The sequence below is a fragment of the Pituophis catenifer genome, unplaced genomic scaffold (assembly GCF_029215685.1).
Source record: "Pituophis catenifer annectens isolate HBS135680 unplaced genomic scaffold, rPitCat1.0.hap2 SCAF_2, whole genome shotgun sequence".
Classification (NCBI taxonomy): Eukaryota; Metazoa; Chordata; class Lepidosauria; order Squamata; family Colubridae; genus Pituophis; species Pituophis catenifer.
The window spans coordinates 9,062,487-9,083,571 of record NW_027256882.1 but is presented as its reverse complement, the minus strand read 5'-3'; the positions used below and the strand labels follow the sequence as shown (position 1 = coordinate 9,083,571).

Sequence of the window (21,085 nt, the reverse complement as noted above, 5' to 3'; positions counted from 1 at the left end):
TCATATCATATAATTACTTATTGCAATTATGATTGCTTTGTATGCTTCCTTTGCATGTGTTCTCTTGCAATTAATATTATTTAAAACCAAATGAAATAAAAATATGAAGAGTGTAAGATTAATCAAACAGAAATCCAAAATTATCTCAAACATGAAATGAATGAATTATTGTATTTTTTGGGCTATAAGATGCAGATGCACCTAAATTTAGAAGAGGAAAACAACAACAACAAAAAGTTTTTGGCCTCCCTTTTTGGGGGCCTTTTTGGGGGCCTTTTTCCAGCCTGTTTTTGAGGCTTTTTTCAGCCCGTTTTTGGAGCTTTCTTCTGCCTGTTATTGAGGGTTTTTTTGGCCTGTTTTTGAGGCTTTCTTCGGTCCATTTTCAAGGCTTTTTTTGGCCCATTTTCTAGACTTGGAAAAAACAACAACAACCTTGTTAGGTGTTTTTTCCAGTGAAATCAGACTATCAGGGCAACCTGGCATACCCAAATATGGGATAGAGCCACTGCTTCTGTTTTCGCCTTTCAGCCGCAATCCAGGAGCCTTCGCAGGCAGTCGCTTTCATGATGAACTATTTTTTAAAAAACATAACCTTGTTAGGCATCAACCTGGCATTCAAATGCAATAACTGGATCTCAGAGCCACCAAACATCTGCTAGCCAGGCACGGAGAGTAGAAACCAAGGGCCATACATTGGGATGACCTTTGAGTAGCAGATCAGATGTCATAAAGTACGACCCACATTCTACCTATCACAGTCAGGATGGCCCTACCTATCCTGTCAGTTTCGCCTCTCCCTCAAACCCTCAGTTACAGACTAAGATGAACAAATCAATGTGCATCCCTTCCAGATAATAAATGTAATTCCAAGACAAAAATGGACCCAGAGACATCAGGAACACAGGGACTCCCAAGCACACCCACTAAGCACTTGGCAATCTGGGGGGGGGGGTTGTTTCTCAAAACAATCTCACAGATGAGTAGGCCAAAGAGGTACCACTCCACCAACTACATCTAATAAAAAAGACGAAGGTCCACAAGCAGGGGTTTGATTCAGCCGGTTCAGACTGGTTCGGGCGAACCAGTAGCTCCTACGATCAGCTGAGAGCGAACCGGTTGCCCAGCTGATCGGCATGGCAGAGCGGATTGCCGCGCCTCAGCTGTTTTACTCACCGTGGCTGCAGTAAAAGGTAAGTTTTAGAGCTGAATTTAAATGCACCACATGCGTTCAGCGAACCAGTTGTTAGACCCGTTGAATCCAGTGGTGAAATCCAATTTTTTTACTACCGGTTCTGTGGGTGTGGCTTGGTGGGGGTGGCTTGGTAGGCATGACAGGAGAAGGATACTGTGAAATCTCCATTCCCACCCCACTCCAGGGGAAGGATACTACAAAATCCCCATTCCCACCCCCATTCCTGGGGGAAGGATATTGCAAAATCTCCATTCCCACCCAACTCTGGGGCCAGCCAGAGGTGATATTTGACAGTTCTCTGAACTACTCAAAATTTCCACTACCAGTTCTCCGAACTACTCAAAATTTCCACTACCAGTTCTCTGAACTGCTCAAAATTTCCACTACCGGTTCTCCAGAACCTGTCAGAACCTGCTAGATTTCACCCCTGGTTGAATCCCACCACTGTCCATAAGGTCCCCCTAAACTAGTTTCTGGGAGGGTGTAGCAAGAAATCATGTTGTCATCATTCCGGTCGATGAACTCAGGGAAGTCGGGACTCTGACACTTTGTGCAGGTTCAAGAAATCCTTTATTTAGTACATCATGTCGGCATTTAGATAGGTGAAACTAGCTCTAAATAGTTCCCACATTTAGGGATAGTTAAAAGAATAGGATCCCCCCCCCCCGTGTCCTTTAGGTCATACAGGCCAATCAATTCAGTCATAAGTTCCTGTTCGGCTCTGACAGATGTCCATTGACATGGCATTGGTTCACCCACTGGCTGGTAGATATTTTGACTAGCAGTTGAGGCACCACATTCCTAAATTCCCCCTTCCCTCTCCCCCACTCCCATGAATGGCAACAAAGCAGTAGTAAACATGAGGAAGAATGGCTTCAGCTGTAATCGTTTTGCAGGTTGACACATGCCTCACCATGGACTGTGCTGTGGGAATTGCAAGCATGACAATGGTAGACATGACTCTGTATATTTAGTAAAATATCTGATTTCAGACTATAAAGTTTCTTAGTCAAGTCGCATCCAAAAATTGATATTTCTAGAAAAAATAGGAAATAAAATTTCACCTCGTTCACAAGTAATTTTAAAATGAGCTCCAATCAGGATTCATATATGGAGACTTAATAGAAAAGAACATCACAAACAGGCCCAACTTTTACCATTAGGCAGGGTTTAAGGATATTAATTAAAAGGTAAAGGTTCCCCTCACACATATGTGCTAGTCGTTCTGAGTCTAGGGGGCTGTGCTCATCTCCATTTCAAAACCGAAGAACCAGCGCTGTCTGAAGACATCTCCGTGGTCATGTGGCCGGCATGACTAAACACCAAAGGCACATGGAACGCTGTTACTTTCCCACCAAAGGTGGTCCCTATTTTTCTACTTGCATTTTTTACATGCTTTCAAACTGCTAGGTTGGCAGAAGCTGGGACAAGTAACGGGAGCTCACCCCATTATGCGGCACTAGGGATTTGAACCGCTGACCTGCCGACCTTTCAGTCAACAAGCTCAGCGTCTTAGCCACTGAGCCACCATGTCCCACTTAGGATATTGATTACTTCCTTGCTATTAAAAGATAAGGCAGCACTTGAGTTTAGTGCCATGAACACAGAATGTCAACAAACTACATCACTCTGCATGATCTTCCCCAATGTTTTCCAGAGACAAGTTATCACATTGAAGGACAGCAGAAGTCAATTCCCTGGGTGTTGAACTATCTTCATCCAGCATCACTTTCTGGACAAGACCTGACAGGAAAAGACCACAACCACTACACAACAAGGGTGGATCTGTGATTTTTCTCTAAGATGCTCTTCTCCAGCTACTCCTCTGGTAATGGAGTCCTAGGGTCCCCAGAGGAGAAATTAGTTCTCACTGTAATTTTCAAAATTGTGGTCTCTGAGACCTCTTCTGCTACTTCTCCAATGACTGACTTTGAGGTAAATATCAGACTGAAATAACATGGAAGGGATCTTGCATTAGAAAAGTATAAATGCCTCAGGCACACACAATGTGGCACTAGTTTTGGTACAGGTATGGATTGTGTCCTTGAATGTACTTTCTCTCCTTTCTAGGTGAAGCTTGGTTTATCTCTCTCTGAATCCAGAGAGTCACTAGAATTTCCACATTATAAAAGTAATTTCAATTCATCAAACTCGTATTGTTCTTTAGACCCATGAATTATGGACCTTCTGCTTGTGTTTCTGTTGCTGCTGGTGTCCCAGCCAATCTCTGGAAAGCTTAGACTGACGTGCCCGCTGAATTGTGAGCACCAGGATGAAAAAAAACCATGGAGCTATTACAGTCCAGGAGACCACATCATTAGTATCATCAACACCGGAACAAAAATACTGCATACAACAATGTTGCCTTTCAACACGGCACCTCATTGTCAGTTTGAGATGTAAGTCGTTCACTGGGATGGATTTCCATTCCCTCTATTTGCAGTTCTCGTTCATTTCTTCTTATTTCACTTATGCCTGTATTGTAGGAATAAGAAATTCTTATTTCTTGAATTGTTTTGATTCCTCTCGTTTGTCTCATTTTGTAGAAAAAAAAAATTGAATCCAAACATGGGGCAGAAAAAAAAAAAAAAACCTGGCAAAAGAAATCCAGATTCTATAACTTTCCTGGTCTAATCCTTAGTTATACTTCAATACCAACTTTGGTTTAAAGTAGTTATTGTGTGGATTGTACTTGCTTCTGCCTAGCTCATGTCTATATTATTACAACCCCTCATTTATATTCCATGCCTGATCCTTATAGGAACAGAGAATGACCATATTTTAGAATTGCTTTCCTGGGTCAGATATGAAACAGCCTCTTCCTATTATGATACTTCTGTTTTAATAACTGAATGAGTTTGAATCCTGGTTACTTGTCAGTTGAAAATTAGTTCTGCTACAAATGAGCAACAAAGAGAAGAGCAACAAAGATGATGAGGGGACTGGAAGCTAAAACATATGAAGAACGGTTGCAGGAACTGGGTATGTCTAGTAAATGAAAAGAACAAGTAGGGAAGATATGATAGCAGTCTTCCAATATCTCAGGGGTTGTCACAAGGAAAAGGGAGTAAAACTATTCTCCAAAGCACCTGAGGGTAGAACAAGATGCAATGGGTGGAAACTAATCAAGCAGAGAAGCAATTTACAACTAAGAAATTTCCTGACAGTTAGAACAATTAATCAATGGAACAACTTGCCTGCAGAAGTTGTGAATGCTCCAACACTGGAAATTTTTAAGAATAAGTTGGATAACCATTTGTCTGAAGTGGTGTAAGGTTTCCTGCCTGGGCAGGGGGTTGGACTAAAAGACCTCCAAGGTCCCTTCCAACCCTGTTACTCTATTATATTAAATAATTTGATTAGTGGTTCTTAATTTTAGTGGAAAGCTATCTCCATCTCCTTTTCCCAACGCTTATTAAAAGAAATGCTGATGGGTAAAACTATCATTTTCCTCTGGTTTTGGATCAGTATTTACTTTACTTAAGAATCATAAAGCTCATGGAGACAAAGAGCATTACATTGAAAAAAATAATTTGCTTTTGCTCTTAATGATGATGATGATAACATGAACATTTTTTATCTTAGTTTACCTTTTGATAAGTATAGACTACTACGCTACATTTTTAATATTCAAGTGGTCAATAAGACTCCCCGGCTTCTGCAAAATCTCACACTTGGCTACAATATCCACGACAACTATTTGAACACACTTTTGACTTCAGATGCCTTGATGGACATGCTTTCTACTGGGGAAGCCAATGTTCCCAACTACAGCTGTGGAAGGAAGGACTACATTTTGGCTCTTGTTGATGCAGCTACTTATGACATCTCCATCCAGATGTCAACGTTAGGAGACACCTACAAAGTCCCTCAGGTTTGTATGTGTACTTTCCTATAGGTAAACTGAATGAGTGGTGGGTCAGTATGTAATAGATCCCTTTAGAACTGAAGGACTATTTTTCATCATGGCCATTATATGCATCATGGTTAAGGGATTGGGATCCACAGTGATTAGGAGGCAAGGATCAAATTAGTGATATCCTCTCATGAAATTATCATAACTGATTGTAGCCTTCTGCTGCACATTTGGAAATGCAAGGAGAGGCTCTGTGTTCCATTGAAGGATCTTTTGTACAAAAGGAAGATGCAGCAGGCATGAGGCAGCATTTTTTGTACATAATCTTAGCAAAAACAATATAATCCAAATGTATTATCTTATCTGTAGATGATCAAAACACATACAGTATGTCTTACAAATTCATAGGGATCACTATCATTAATCAAACACTTTATTTTTTAAAAAATTACAAGCACATTAGCCAACATGTTAAATATTGTTTTTTTACCCTGAAGTGTTCATGATGACATTAATCATAAATGGCTTGAAGAGCAATAAAGCTGCTGTGAAGGATATATATATCAAATTTATATTTCGCTGATAAAGAAATAAAGGGAGACTAGTATAGATCTATTTCTGTATTTTGGAATTGATCTGACCCCAAATACAACACAGCATTCTTCGTTGTTTTTTTCCAGATCAATTTTGAATTATTTTCAGATCTGCTGCATGATAAAAGTCAATTGCCCTTTTATCACAGTTTTTTCCCAAAAAAAGGGGTCCTCTATCCAGGAATTGTCCAAGTGCTCCTCCATTTCAGATGGACGCTGGTTGGTGTCTTTGCTCCAGACACTGAAAATGGAGACAATTTCATGAGGACTGTTACTCCTTTGCTTGTCAGGAATGGAATTTGTGTTGTTATATCACAACAATTCTCAACAACTCAACTTACAGCACCCCATGGCGATGCCCTCTCTAAGTGGAGACAAGTCAATGTCTATATTCATTACATAGAACATGGCGCTGCTTTGGACAGAATTCTTCCTTTTCATTTTATACTTAGACATTTGCCCGGACCCGTTGAAAGGAAAATCTGGATCACAACACTCATTTCACCATATCCATTGAGAGACCACAGAGCTCTCAAATATGTGAATAGCATCTGGACTGTTGATTTTGAGAGAAAAAAGGGGCCAATAAAGGATGACTTTATACCCAATTTTTTTGTGGAACCACCCTTTGGGCATCAGTCATTTCTCTGTTCTTTTTCAAAGCATGTATTGTCTGTCAAAAGCCGGAAAATATGCACTGAGAAATCACCACTGGAGACCCAAAATAAAAATAACATGGTGTGGACCTTGAATTTCCACCATTGTTACAGTGCCATTAAGACTCTGGTCCATGCCTTGGATGCTGCATATGTCTCCATATCCAGGAGGAGAAGGAAGGAGGGCAAAGGGAGTTTGGGGGCTCCAAGGCTGCAGCCGTGGCAGGTATGGGATCCTGACAAGGATCCATTAATCTTAGTTCCTGTTGAGAAGAAATAAAGGAAAAGGAATGGGAACTGTACCTAACTACTTGTGTTAACAGGACTACAATAAATGTGGTCAATCTAATCACTTAAGCAAGAACGTTCACAAGAATGGAAAGTGTGACAGATATAGTTTGGTTCTAGTTGTTCCCGGCTCTAGGGGGTGGTGCTCATCTCCTTTTCAAGGCCGAAGAGCCAGCGCTGTCCAAAGACGTCTCCATGGTCATGTGGCCGGCATGACTAAATGCCAAAGGTGCACAGAACGCTGTTACCTTCCCACCAAAGGTGATCCCTATTTTTCTACTTGCATTTTTTACGTGCTTTAGAATTGGCAGAAGCTGAGACAAGCTGGCAGAACTGGCAGAAGCTGGGACAAGTAATGGGAGCTCACCCTGTTACGCGGCACTAGGGATTCAAACCGCTGAACTACCAACCTTTCGATCGACAAGCTCAGCATCTTAGCTACTGAGCCACCACGTCCCTATAGTTTGATATTAAACACTGCTAATTTACAAAATGACACATGCATTTTTAAATAAATTCCTGTAGGTAGGGGTTTGTGATAAATACCATAGAATTTTACTTTCATAAATTTGATGGAGCCCCTTAGATCATGTAGTCCAACCTGCCTTCTCTGCAGGAATCCCATTTAAAGGGTTTTTTTTTATTGATGGCTGCTTGGTCTTCAGTTATTCTCCCTCTAAGGACTTTTATTAGTTGGAAAAGATGTTCCCAAACTCCTTCTGATTTTCTGCTTCAGTAGACCAACCTGGCCCTTCTTCTTGGCTTTCCTCAAGGCTAAAAACAGCTCCTCCTTGGCTTCATGACTGTAAAGCTGATCTAATTTTTCTGCAATATTTTTTCAAAAGTGTGGTGTCTGCAAGAGGCTAATGCAGTCATAAAACATATTATTGTTGCTTGTATCCTTACGATTTATATTGATATTGATTGTTTCCTAGTATGATTTGATTGCTTATTTGTACCCTATGACTATCATTAAGTGTTGTACCTTATGATTCTTGACGAATGTATCTTTTCTTTTTATGTACACTGAGACCATATACACCAAAGACAAATTTCTTGTGTTTCCAATCACACTTGGCCAATAAAGAATTCTATTCTATTCTATTGTGTATGATTATCACAAATATTTTTATCAAGGTTGATATCCCCCATCATTCTTACTCTGCATTTCATTTTTCTTCTTCAATGTGGAAGACGTTGTACTTGCTTTTCCTCTTAAATTCAATCTAGTTTTTCCCCCAGCTCTTATTGACAAAATATTAATTTTATATTTTCTAATGGATTTTACTTAGGCACTTTTTTCTATCAGGAAATCCTAAATGTTTTTCTGGAAGTGTTGTCTTTTTAAAAAGAATACAATTTTAAAGTCAGTTTTATCCACTTCATTATTTTAACATCCAGACTTCATTTAACTCGATTTCTAATCATCACATCAGGAATTACTTTGCTGATGCTTTGCTGAAATCAAATTACATCACCAGCAGTTCCACAACGTGTTAAAAAATGTGTAATCAGAAAAGCAGGGGGAGCCCATAACTACATAAAGACAGAAGCTCAAATAGGACCCAGCCTAACTTCTCAGATTGTAAAAAGAGTAGTTGGGACATTTGTACCTCCAGACATGCATGGTGGCCTTGCACCACAAGATAAGCCACATATAAATTTGATGATGTAAACAGACAGACAGACAGACAGACTTCTCTTAATGTAGCCATAAAGTACAATTAGTTCATCTGGATATATTTATAATGTGGTCTACTTGGGAGAAGATTAGCCTGGCAATTTTCTTGACAAATCCATGCTTAATGACATGCACCTGTTGTTGTCAAGGAATTTATGAATATTCTCTTTCTTTCTGCAGTTTATTTATGACCTGGTTTAGAAAGTTTCTTACAATTGACAAATGTTGTCAATCATATTGTTTTCAAAACATATATTGTCAAGCTATGATTGACAAATTTTGCTGAACCTTTCTTTTTCATTTTTGAAGATAGTGGTTAAACCTACCAACTAAAGATATTTGCAAGTTAGACCTCTGTAAAAGAAAGATCCAAATGAGTACAAGGGGCTAATTTACCAAGTTTACTACTTTTGAAATACCTGCATGTTCCCATTCTAGTTCCATCCTTTTTTGGAGAAGAATGAGTTTTGCAATCTTTCTGAATTCAAACTGTACTTGGACGAAAAAGGAGATTTAAAGGCTGATCTGAGTATCTTTAGCTGGGTGTTTCTCCCCAAGAAGAACTCCGTGAAAGAAAAACTGGTGACTGTTGAAAAACAGAGAATTATTATCAACCAAGATCATCTGTCATGGATAAAGTTGCACAACAGGGTAGGAGAAATATTGGTGTCTTTTCTCTATTTTCCAAAAGGTTCTGACCCATTTCATTGGGCTAAGCAGTGGTGGTATTCAGCCGGTTAAGGCTGATTTGGGAGAACCGGTAGTTAAATTGCTGGCTAGCCCCACCCTGCCCTTCCAGGAGTCCCCACGTGCCCCATTTTGACTCCCAGGTAAGTGTAGGGAGGTCTACTAGGCCTGTTTTCACTCCCAGGAGGCTTTAGGGAGGCCTCATAGGCCAAAACGGGGTGAGGGGGTGTGACACATCACCCCCTGTGGCCCGGATTCACTCCCAGGGGGGTGCAGGAGGCCGAGTGTTGCTGCCACACCCCTGGCCATGCCCACCATGGCCACGCCCACCCAGCCGGTCATTAGGGCAAAGAACTGGTTGTTAAGTTATTTGAATCCCACCACTGGGGCTATGCCTATGCACCCTGGCTCAGGGTTGAAATAGAGAAGCTGCATGAAAATGGTAAGAGAAGGCCAATCCTTCAAGTGCTAGGGATTGTGATCCACTTCTTTCTTGTGTTCAAATAGCAAACAAGAAGGCAAATTTGTTGACCAGTGCCTGAATTGAGGTTTGGACTAAATTTGATGAAGTTGAATCAAGATTGGAGAGAGGGCCTTTTGTTCCATTTCGAAATAAGCTTTGGAACTCGGATTCACCTTGACTTAGTTGGGGCCAGTATCCCATAGAAGGGCAGGGCAAGAAGTTTCTAGGAAACTCAGTCCTGGCTAGAGTTATGTATTCTAATCATTCATCCTACTGGGATAGTGCAATTGGCCTGCTGCTCCTATGAAGGAAGTCCAAGAATTTTTTTTTTTTGACATGGAATCGAAATGACTTGATTGCTGTCCTGACACAGAAAACTGAAGCACTGAAATATGATTTTGACTCAGTGAAAAGCCTTTCCTGAGATCTGAAAAAAATGAAGGACAAATTAAAAGGAAATGTTGCTTAGATTTGGGCTATGACTTGTACTTCATTTAAAAAAAAAAACCTTGAATGCAATTATTTATCTTGATTGTTAGCTACTTTAAATCATTCTGGGGAGAAAATGAGCTCCAAATTTAACTAATAACAAATATGGATCTGTTCTACCAAGCCAGTTGTTGTTACCTAATTGTAGTTCTTCAACAGAAAGGACCTTGTATATCTAGCCATAGAATAGGTAGGTAGGTAGATAGATAGATAGATAGATAGATAGATAGATAGATAGATAGATAGGTAGGAGTCAGAGATGATGGGGGGAGAGAGAAGATAAGAGAAGACAGACAGATGATAGAAGAAGGATGGATGGAGGGAGGGAGGGAGATGAAAGATATAAGATAGATAGATAGATAGATAGATAGATAGATAGATAGATAGATAGATGAGAGAGAAAGAGAGGGAGAGAGAAAGAGAGAGGTGATGGGGGGAGAGAAGATAGAGAAGACAGACAGACAGACAGACAGATGATAGAAGAAGGATGGATGGATGGAGGGAGGGAGGGAGATGAAAGATATAAGATAGATAGATGATAGATAGATAGATAGATAGATAGATAGATAGATAGATGATAGATAGATAGATAGATAGATAGATAGATAGATAGATAGATAGATAGATAGATAGATGATAGAGAGAGAGATAGAATACAGAGATGATGGGGGTGAGAGAGAGAAGATAGAGAAGATAGATTCGTTTGGATTCCTAGCTGGGCCTTAGAAATTCCCTCACACAGCTCATTCTGCATTCTGCAGCAAAAGATTCCTGACTTACATTTTACCTCTACTTCTACCTCATATCATTACAGTTCTAGAAACTCAGCAGAAACTTTTATTTCAAGTGTCCGACAGCATGTCAGGATGGTTAATGCTAACATATTTTCTTTGGGATTCCTTGTTTTTCTGCTTAGTCTCTGCCTCAGTCCAAATGTGTGGAAAAATGTCATCCTGGATTTGCCAAGCAGAAGAGAGAAGGAGAGCCATTTTGCTGCTATGACTGCGTTCCTTGTCCAGAGAGGACCATCTCCACTCAGGAAGGTGGGTAACACCAAAGAAAAGGGAAGGCCTTGAGGAAGTGGATTCATCCAAGGCAATTTTCATAAAAGTGAAAGTTAAAGGACAGAATGAATCTCAAAGTAAAAAGTTGTGGTTTGATGTTATTGTCTTGTTCTACTGCACCAGAGGGAATCTGAAGTCAAAGCCTTTTTTTATTTTTTTCACTTCTTTCCTACACTTCCTTCTTACCCTTTCCCTTCCCTTTGTTCCCTACTATTTGCTTTTCTGATTTTGTATTTTATATTATAAGCAAATAAAAAACTATAAAATGTGAAAAAAAGAAAAAAACCCCATAAAATTAAACATTTTATATACAAGCATATATTTTAACATTTACTAGGGTAAATTTTCCATGACTTTCCTAACTCTCAGTATCACATCTCATTCAAAGAAAGTTTTCTTGAAATTTGAGACTATAAAATAAATATTATTTTCTGTTATCCCAGATACTGAAAAATGCACCAAGTGCCCAGATGATCAATATTCAACTGAGAACCGACTCCAATGTATCTCTAAACGAATAACCTTCCTGTCCTATGAGGAACATCTGGCCATTATCTTGGTCTCTTTTGCCCTAATCTTGTTTCTAACCACAGGCCTTGTTTTAATCATATTCCTTAAATATCTGGAAACTCCTATTGTCAAAGCTAACAACCGGGACCTCTCCTACATCCTCCTCATCTCCCTCGTGCTTTGTTTCTTGTCCTCCTTTTTCTTCATTGGACAACCAAGGAAAACCACCTGTCTTCTCCGACAAACAGTGTTCAGCATTGTCTTCTCAGTAGCTGTGTCTTCTTTGTTGGCAAAAACGATCACAGTGGTATTGGCTTTCCTTGCCACAAAACCAGGAAACCGAGTGAAAAGATGGTTGGGGAAGAGCTTGGCCAATTCTATTATCCTTTCCTGTTCTGGTGTTCAAATTTTCATTTGTGCCCTTTGGATAGGAGTTTCTCCCCCATTCCCTGACTCTGACCTGCACTCCCAGCCTGGAGAGATCATCCTTCAGTGCAATGAAGGTTCTGTCACCATGTTTTATGTTGTCCTTGGCTACATGGGTTTCCTAGCTGCTGTTTGCTTCACAGTGGCTTTCCTAGCCAGGAACCTGCCTGGGGCATTCAACGAAGCCAAGCTGATCACCTTCAGCATGCTGGTCTTCTGCAGTGTCTGGATCTCCTTCCTGCCCACCTACCTGAGCACCAAAGGAAAATACATGGTGGCTGTGCAGGTCTTCTCTATCTTGGCTTCTGCTGCTGGGTTGCTGGGTTGCATCTTCTTCCCCAAGTGTTATATTATTATCCTGCGACCAGAGCTAAACACTAAGGAACATTTAATGATAAAAATAGGAAACTGATAATGAAATTGTTTCTTAGATTCACATCATTTAATTACTTATTGCAATTATGATTGCTTTGTATGCTTCCTTTGCATGTGTTCCCTTGCAATTAGGATTATTTAAAACCAAATGAAATAAAAATATGAAGAGTGTAAGATTAATCAAACAGAAATCCAAAATGATCTCAAACATGAAATAAATGAATTAATAATATTTCTGTTTTTTTAAAACTATTGGTTGTCCTTTTCATCAGAACACTCAGTTTAGTGAATATTTGGCTTAAGCATTATTTCAAGAGAGGGCAAATATGAACCTTGTCCTGGGTTTTGGAGTACTCTCAGCTCAGGAAACATCTTCAAAGTTAGTTAGGAATGTCTCAACATCTCTTTCACAGTTGTTTTTGAATTGATATTTTCATTCCACTGAAGTTTGGGTAGTGTCCTAACTGGTGTTGGTGCTCCTTCACTTTCTCCGGATGTGCCCTTTCTCAACAATCTCCACTTAGTTGAACTCCAGATCAAGGTCCATCCTCATCATGGCTTCCTCTCTCTCAGCTTCTAGTTCCAGTTTCTTGGAAGGAGATGCTAAACAGTCTTTTTGACTTCTGGTGAGGAGTGTCTTGTGGGAGACACTTTTATAGCCTGTGCTTTCCTGACAAGGCTTGCCTAACAATACTCTTTGCTACTTCTGAATCAACTGATTAAGAATGCATAATCCATGACTTATAACTATTCATTTAGTATCTGAGTAAAGATGCAGTATCTAGCCTATCCATTATTCTTAGTTTCTAGCAACAACATGAAAAAGTTGTGGATGGTGTGTGACCTCTGCTGCCGGGGGGGGAGGGGGGAGGAGGGCTTGATTCCCTTTAGTATTCAATATGCCATTCTTGCCACCATGTAATATGGGGAAATCTGTCTCCAGTGTTAACTTTAGTGGTGCAGCGGCTAAAGTGCTGTTGAAGTAGCACTTAGCTGCCAGCTGCCTGAAATTATTGCAAGTTCAAATCTCACCAGGCTCAAGGTTGACTCAGCCTTCCATCCTTTCGAGGTAGGTAAAATGAGGACCCAGATTGTGGGGGCAATAAGCTGACTTTGTGTAAAAAGAACACCACTTAGGGGCCCCCAAAAGCCTACTAAGCAGATATATACAAAAGTATGAAGGCTATTGCTTAACACATTGTAAGCCGCCCTGGGTCTCTGGAGAAGGGTGGCATATAAATTGAACCAATAAATAAATAAATAAATAAATAAATAAATAAATAAATAAATAAATAAATAAATAAATAAATAAATAAGAACACCACTTAGGGGCCCCAAAAGCCTACTAAGCAGATATATACAAAAGTATGAAGGCTATTGCTTAACACATTGTAAGCCGCCCTGAGTCTCTGGAGAAGGGTGGCATATAAATTGAACCAATAAATAAATAAATAAATAAATAAATAAATAAATAAATAAATAAATAAATAAATAAATAAATAAATAACCTGCCCCTCCTATGAAGTCCTTCATTTCTCAGGTCATTTGTCTTTGGGGCAACACTTATTGGTCAATCAGGATCCTTGCTGCCACCCCCATCCAATTTGATGTGTCCCAATAAAATGTTCTTTGAGGAATTTGCCTGCCTCGGAGTTCTTATTGAATGTACTACTTGGAATCCTGATTTCACCTATCTGGAGCTCTAGGACTTCTGGCCTTGACAGGGTGTAAACAACTACACCCAGCAGTGCAGTAATTCTTGAAAGCAAACTTCCCTTTGAGCCTCCAACTCAACAGCTCACTTCCCTAACCCAAATGCCATGCCTCCCCCTTCCAGCTACTATGGCAGCCGATAGCAAGCATACATCAAAGGAAAGTCCCATGCTGGAGATCCGGCTTACATTCAGCCCTCCTGCAGTGGAAGCTTTAGCCCTAAGGAAAAACTTAAGACACAGAAAACAAGGATAGAAGTAATCTACAATACAGGAGAGGGCTTACATACTTAGGGCCCAGTTTCTTAGATTTTTGAATGGTTTGTAAGTACCTTGTAGGTAGGAAACCTTGTCCCCCACTTGAAATTCTTTCGGTGTAGCCTTTTTCTTGTCAACCTGTTTCTTATGGGCCTGATGTACCTCATCTAATGCCTTACGGGTGACTGGCCAAATACATTATAGCTGTTCAATCCACTCCTCTAAAGGAGGGGATTTAAGGCTTCCCCTGGGATATGGGGATGAAATCCTGACCAGAAGCCACTTTAAATGGGGTGAAACCACTGCTACTATGGATTGAGTTATTGTAGATGACCTCTGCAAATGGCAGCAAGTTGGCCCAATTGTCCTGCTGTTAGTTTACATAGCACCTAAGGTACTGTTCCAGAACCGAGTTAGTACGTTCACAGGCCCCGTTAGTTTGGGGGTGATGGGTGGAGATTAAACCCTGGGTGGAGCCTAACAACTCCAGGAATTCCTGCCAGAAGTGGGAGGTGAATTGTACCCTCCAATCCAAAATAATGTGGTCAGGAATCCCATGTAACCTATGCACATGTTGAATAAATAGTTTGATGAGTATTTTTGCAGAGGGTATTTTGGGGCAGGGTAAAAAGTGCACCTGCTTGGAAAATAAGTCCGTAATCACCCAAATAACCGAAATCTCCCCCCCACTCTCAGGTAGTTCAACAATAAAGTCCATAGATATTTCCTTCCATGGGGCACTAGGGTTCTCAACACTCTAGAGGAGTCCAGCAGGTTTCCCTGGGGGCTTCTTTGCAGCCGCACACACTGGGCAGCTAGCCACGTAGGCAAACCTCCCTTTTAGCTCACATAAGTCTTCAACTTAGTAGCTCACTTCCCCAACCCAAATGCCATACCCCTCCCCTCCCTGTTACTATGGCAGCCAGTAGCAAGCATACATCAAAGGAAAGGCCCATGCTGGAGATTCGGCTGACAAATGCAACAGTTGGTAGCCAGGCACTGAGAGTAGAAGCCAAAGGCCATAGAGTGTGACAAGATTTGAATAGCAGATCAGATATCATTAAGTATGACCCACATTCAACCTGTCATGATAGGATGATTCTACTTATCCCATCAGCTTCCCTCTCTCACTCAAAGCCCCAGTTAACTCTTGTAGGTCAAGGTGTACATATCAATGTTCTCCATCTCCAGATAAGAAATGTAATCTCAAGAGAAAAACTGACACAGAGACATCAGGAACACAGGGACTCCCAACCAAATCTATGAAACACTTGACAAGATTTGGGGGTATTCACACACAGTCTCAGAGATGGGTAGCAGTGGTGAGTTTCTACCGGTTCGGATGAACTGGTAGTGGCGGCAGTGGGAGGCTCCACCCACCCACCTGGACATCATCATGGATGCTCTGTGCATGCGCAGAAGGTTCTGCACATGTGCAGAGGCGATGTGCATGAGTAAAGTAAGTGCACGCTCACAGTTCCAAACTGGTAGTGAAGGTGAGTGAAACCCACTACTGATGGGTAGGCCAAAGGGCCACCACTCCACCAACCAACTACATCTACAAAAATGGAAGAGGGAACACAAGAGGGAACAATTTCAGGGACGATGTGACAAGAAATCATGACACGCCATGGACCATGCTGTGGGAACTGCTGCCATCATAGCTGTAGGTCTCACAGCCCTCTGTATGTTTAGTAAAATAAAAAAGTCAAAATATTGTTTCTCAATGCTTACATAAATATGGAAGGACAATAGAGAGAGCATCAAGGAAAGAAAAAGTAAAAGTTCTATCCACTCTCTGTATTAAGCAAAATGTACAGTCCACAGGCTGTCATTTCCTACTCTTAATTAAGTCTCGTCCAAAAATTTGACCTCAGTCACAAGCAATTTTAAAAGCAGTTCCAATCAGGATTCATATATGGACATACAATAGAAATCACAAACAGGCCCAATGTGAAGTTTCCGAAAGATGCCCTAATTAATTCATGAGCCATGAGCCGAACTTCAAAAGAAATACAGTCATTTATTAGGAGCACCATTTTGGCAATATTCGGATGCAGTTAGAACTAATCCCATGTAGATTTACGTTCCCCTATGACCCTGTCTCTCCCCTCCTCTCTGGGCATGTCATAAATCACATTCTCCAATTAACCACTTTGGCTGGCTGTGAAATCCAACACCCTCCTTCTGATTGCGGTCAGGAAGAATGTATGGAATGCACTTCAGGTAGGGAAATCAATCAGCTCTATCAGTTCTCCCTCCCTCCTGCTCATGGCAACTTGAAAGCTTTGCAAGTTGACACCCAACTCTTAACATTAGACAGAATTCATGGTACTGGTTGTTTAATTGGCATTAGAAGACAGGCAGAACTTGGGTTAAGTGCCACCAACATAGAATGTCACCAAAGTATATAGCTCTGGATGACCTTCCCCAGTGATCTCTGAAGATAAGTTACCTCATTGAAGAACAGCAGCTGCCAATTCCCTGAATGTTGAACTATCTTCCTCCAGCATCAGTTTTGGACAAAACCTGACAGGAAAGACCACAACCACTATAGAATAATGTCCCTAAGGGTGGATTTGTGGTTTTTCCCCCCCACTTAGAACTTTTCTCCAGCTACTCCTCTGGAAAGGGAGCCCTGACGAAGTTTAGGATCCCCAGAGGAGAAGTTACTTCTCACTGTAATTTTCGAAATTCTGGTCTCTGAGATCTCTTCTACTACTTCTTTGAGGTAAACATCAGACTGTCTTTGTGGTAAACATCCAACTGAAACAACATGGAAGGGATCTTGCATCAGAAAAGGATAAATCCCCTCAGTCACAAACACTGTGGCACTGGTTTGAGGACAGGTAAGGGACTGTGTTCTTGAATGTATTTTCTCTCCTTTGCAGGTGAAGCTTGGCTTGTCTCTCTCGGAATCAGGAAAGTCACTAGAATTTCTACATTGTGAAGGTGCTTTCAATTCACTTAACTCTTCTTCTTGTCCTTTCTTAAAAAACAGGAAGGGGATTGATTTCAGACCTATGAATTATGGACTTTCCGCTTGTGCTTCTGTTGTGGCTAGTGCCCCAGCCAGTCTCTGGGAAGCTTAAAATGAAGTGCCCGCTGAATTTCAAGCACCAGGATGGAAAACAACCATGGAGCTATTACAGGCCAGGAGACCATCTCATTAATATCATCACCACTGAAACAAAAATATTGCATACAACAACATTGCCTTTCAACAAGGCTCCTCGTTGTCAGTTTGAGTCGTAAGTCGTTCAGTGTGACGGTGTTGCATTCCCTCTATTTGCAGTTCTCCTTATTTTCTCCTTATTTCACTTCTGCCTGTATTGTAAGAATTATTTCTTGAATCATTTTGATTTCCATTTCTTCTTTCTTTTGTCTTATTTTATGGGGGAGGGGAAAAAAACTTGAATCCAAAGATGAGGCAGTAAAAACAAACAAACCCTGAAAAAAAGTCCAGATTCTATAAATTTCCTGGTCTAATTCCTGAGTTATCATTTGAATACCAACTTTGGTTTAAAGTAGTTATTGAATGGGTTGTAGTTGACTCTGTCCAGACCGTTTCCATATTTTTTTTAATCACTCATTCATATTCAATGCCTGATAAGAGAATAATTTGATTTTGGAATTGCTTTTCTCAGTCACTTACGCAAGAGCCTCTTCAGATTATGATGGTTCTACTTTAATGATTGAATGATTTTGAATCCTGGTTACTCAGCAGTTGAAAATTAGTACTGCCACAAATAATATTTTAATTGTGATTCTTAACTTTAGCGGAAAACTATCTCCATCTCAACTCCCCAACATTCATTAAAAGGAATGGTGATACCCTGTTTTCCCCCAAAATAAGACATCCCCTGATAATAAGCCGAATCGGGCTTTTGAGCGCATGGCAATAAGGCCAAGCACTTATTTCAGGGTTCAAAAAAATATAAGACAGGGTCTTATTTTCGGGGAAACATGGCAGATATCTATCATTCGCCTCTGGTTTTATACTAGAATTGGCTTAAGAGTCAGAAGTCTTGCCGAGACAAAGATAATTAAATTGAAAAAGTATTTTGTTATTGCTCTTAATGATGATGAGGATGATGACATAAACATTTTTTTATGTTAGTTTACTTTTTGATAAGGTTAGAATATTACGCCACATTTTTAATATTCAAGTGGTCAACAAGACTCCCCAGCTTCTGCAAAATCTCACACTTGGCTACAACATCCACGACAACTATTTCAATGTACTTATGACTTCAGAAGCCTTGCTGGATATGCTCTCTACTGGACAAGCCAATGTTCCCAACTACACCTGTGGAAGGAAGGACAACCTCTTGGCTCTTGTTGATGCAGCTGCTACTGACATCTCCATCCAGATGTCAACAATAGGAACCATCTACAAAGTCCCTCAGGTTTGTATGCTTATTCTTCTATAGGTAAATTAAATATGGTGGTGGGTTGGTATGTGATAGATTCAACCATATTTTTTTTTTTACTTTGGAAGTGAAGAACTGATTTTCATCATGGCTATTGTAGGTGTCATGGTTACCGGGTAATGACCAAAGACATCATCATCATTGCTCTGGCTTTTCTGTTTCATTTGGGAATATGGGAAGATGCTCTGTAATCTTTTTTTTCTCCCCAAACATTTTTTATTAGGTTACTAGCTGATAACCCAGCTTTGCCTGGGTATTTATTTATCCCAATCCAGAGTTAGACAGTACGAGCAACTTCACCCTGAGCCCTGATTTCAGCGAGAATTAAATTAGTTAAAAATGTTTTCCCTGTGCCCCCAGAAGCGTCAAGTAAAATGATGCCACCTTGTTGTTTTGCTAGCTGATCCATGATCATTTGGTATGCTTTTTTCTGATCTTGGTTTAGAAGTAGCTTCTTGTCCGCGATATAAGCACTATGCTGTTAGACATTGTAGTTCTTTTCTTATATGTAATCTGCGTGAAGTATGTTGTGTCGGTCTCATAGTGGCGCAAGCAAGCTGAGTTGCAGTAATGTTTTATTGATCATGACCATACATTTGTCCTCAAGAATAATCAAAGCCTTGTTGAAAATGTCCAGACCAAACGTAATTTCTAATGTTGGATTTTCCCCCTTACCAGAGGGAGCCACCCTATGGAGTACTGTGAAGCCGTTACCATGGCAACTCCACTGTGCTGCACAGTAGAAGCCATTTTAAGGCAAAACAGTAGAAGCCATTTTAAGGCACAACAGGTTGTATCTTAATAGAACACACACCCTGAAGGGTGTTAGGGGTGACTTTACCCCCCCCCCCCCAGTTTTTTTTTCCAGAGAGTAAGTCATCTGTGTACCAAGTTTGGTTGAAATTTCTCGAGGCATTCCAGAGTTATGCTGGAACACACCCACCCACCCACCCACCCACCCACACACACACACACACACACATTGATAGATAGATAGATAGATAGACAGACAGACAGATACTGTAGAGTATTATAAAATGCAAAAGTAAATAATATGCTACTGTCTGTCTGAGGAAGCTTTGCAAATAGCTGAGGAAAGAAGGGAAGTGAAAGGCAAGGGAGAAAGAGAAAGATACACCCAATTGAATGCAGAATTCCAGAGAATAGCTAGAAGAGATAAGAATGCCTTCTTAAATGAATAGTGTAAAGAAATAGAAGAAAACAATATAATAGGGAGGACCAGAGATCTCTTCAAGAAAATTTAAGATATGAAGGAGAACGTTTCATGCAAAGATGGGCATGATAAAGGACCAAAATGGCAGGGACCTAATAGAGGCAGAAGAGATTAAGAAGAGGTGGCAAAATTACACAGAAGAACTATACAAGAATGAACTTAACGTCCCCGATAAACCAAGATGGGGTGGTCACTGACCTCAAGCCAGACATGTGAAATCAAATGGAAATCTGAGCAACAACAAAGCTAGTGGAGGAGATAGTATTCCAGCTGAGCTATTCAAAATCTTGAAAGACAATGCAGTAAAAGTGCTACACTCAATTTGCCAGCAAATTTGGAAAACTCAACAGTGGCCACAGGATTGGAAAAGGTCAGTTTACATTCCAATGCCAAAGAAAGGCAATGCCAAAGAATGTTCAAACTATCATACCATTGTGCTCATTTCACATATTAGTAAAGTTGTGCTTAAAATCTAGGCTCCAGCAGTATGTGGATCGAGAACTACCAAAAGTACAGGCAGGATTTTGAAAAGGCAGAGGAACTAGAGATTCCAGAAAAAACATCTACTTCTGCTTCATTGACTATGTTTAAAGCCTTTGATTGTGTGGATCACAACAAATTGTGGCAAGTTTTTAAAGAGATGGGAGTACCAGACCATCTTATTTGTCTCTTGAGAAACCTATATGTGGGTCAAGAAGCAACAGTGAGAACTGGACACGGAACCACTGATTGGTTCAAAATTGGGAAAGGAATTCGGCAAGGCTGTATATTGTTGCCCTGCCTATTTAATTTATATGCAGAGCACATCATGAGAAAGGTGGGGCTAGATGAATCAAAAGTTAGAATTAAGATTGCCGGGAGAAATATCAACAGCCTCAGATATGCAGATGATACCACTCGAATGGTAGAAAGTGAAAAGGAACTAAAGAACCTTTTGATGCAGGTGAAGGAAGAGAGTGCAAAAGCTGGCTTGAAACTCAACACTAAGAAAACTAAAATCATGGCACCCGGCCCTAAAAAGCAGAGACATCACCCTGCCAACAAAAGTGCATATAGTCAAGGCTATGGCTTTCCCCGTTGCAATATATGGCTGTGAAAGTTGGACCATAAGAAAGGCTGAGCGCCAAAGAATTGAGGCCTTTGAACTATGGTGCTGGAGAAGACTCCT

At 40.5% G+C, this 21,085-nt stretch overlaps 2 protein-coding genes across 2 annotated transcripts in view; both read left to right on the top strand.

Moving 5' to 3' along the window:
* The first annotated feature begins 2,995 nt into the window (after positions 1 to 2,995).
* Positions 2,996 to 12,317, top strand: LOC139309824 (vomeronasal type-2 receptor 26-like). The gene is made up of 7 exons (XM_070934027.1): positions 2,996 to 3,127; positions 3,413 to 3,591; positions 4,778 to 5,066; positions 5,729 to 6,523; positions 8,705 to 8,917; positions 10,822 to 10,948; positions 11,413 to 12,317. Exons 1-7 carry the CDS (start codon positions 2,996 to 2,998, stop codon positions 12,315 to 12,317), a joined length of 2,640 nt encoding a protein of 879 aa, XP_070790128.1.
* A 3,563-nt stretch (positions 12,318 to 15,880) lies between these two features.
* Positions 15,881 to 21,085, top strand: part of LOC139309823 (vomeronasal type-2 receptor 26-like) — a 34,600-nt gene continuing 29,395 nt past the window's right edge. Inside the window, exons 1-2 of the mRNA XM_070934026.1 lie at positions 15,881 to 15,916; positions 18,387 to 18,659. Of these exons, the coding sequence (XP_070790127.1) occupies positions 15,881 to 15,916; positions 18,387 to 18,659 (309 nt within the window). The remainder of the gene's footprint in view (positions 15,917 to 18,386; positions 18,660 to 21,085) is intronic.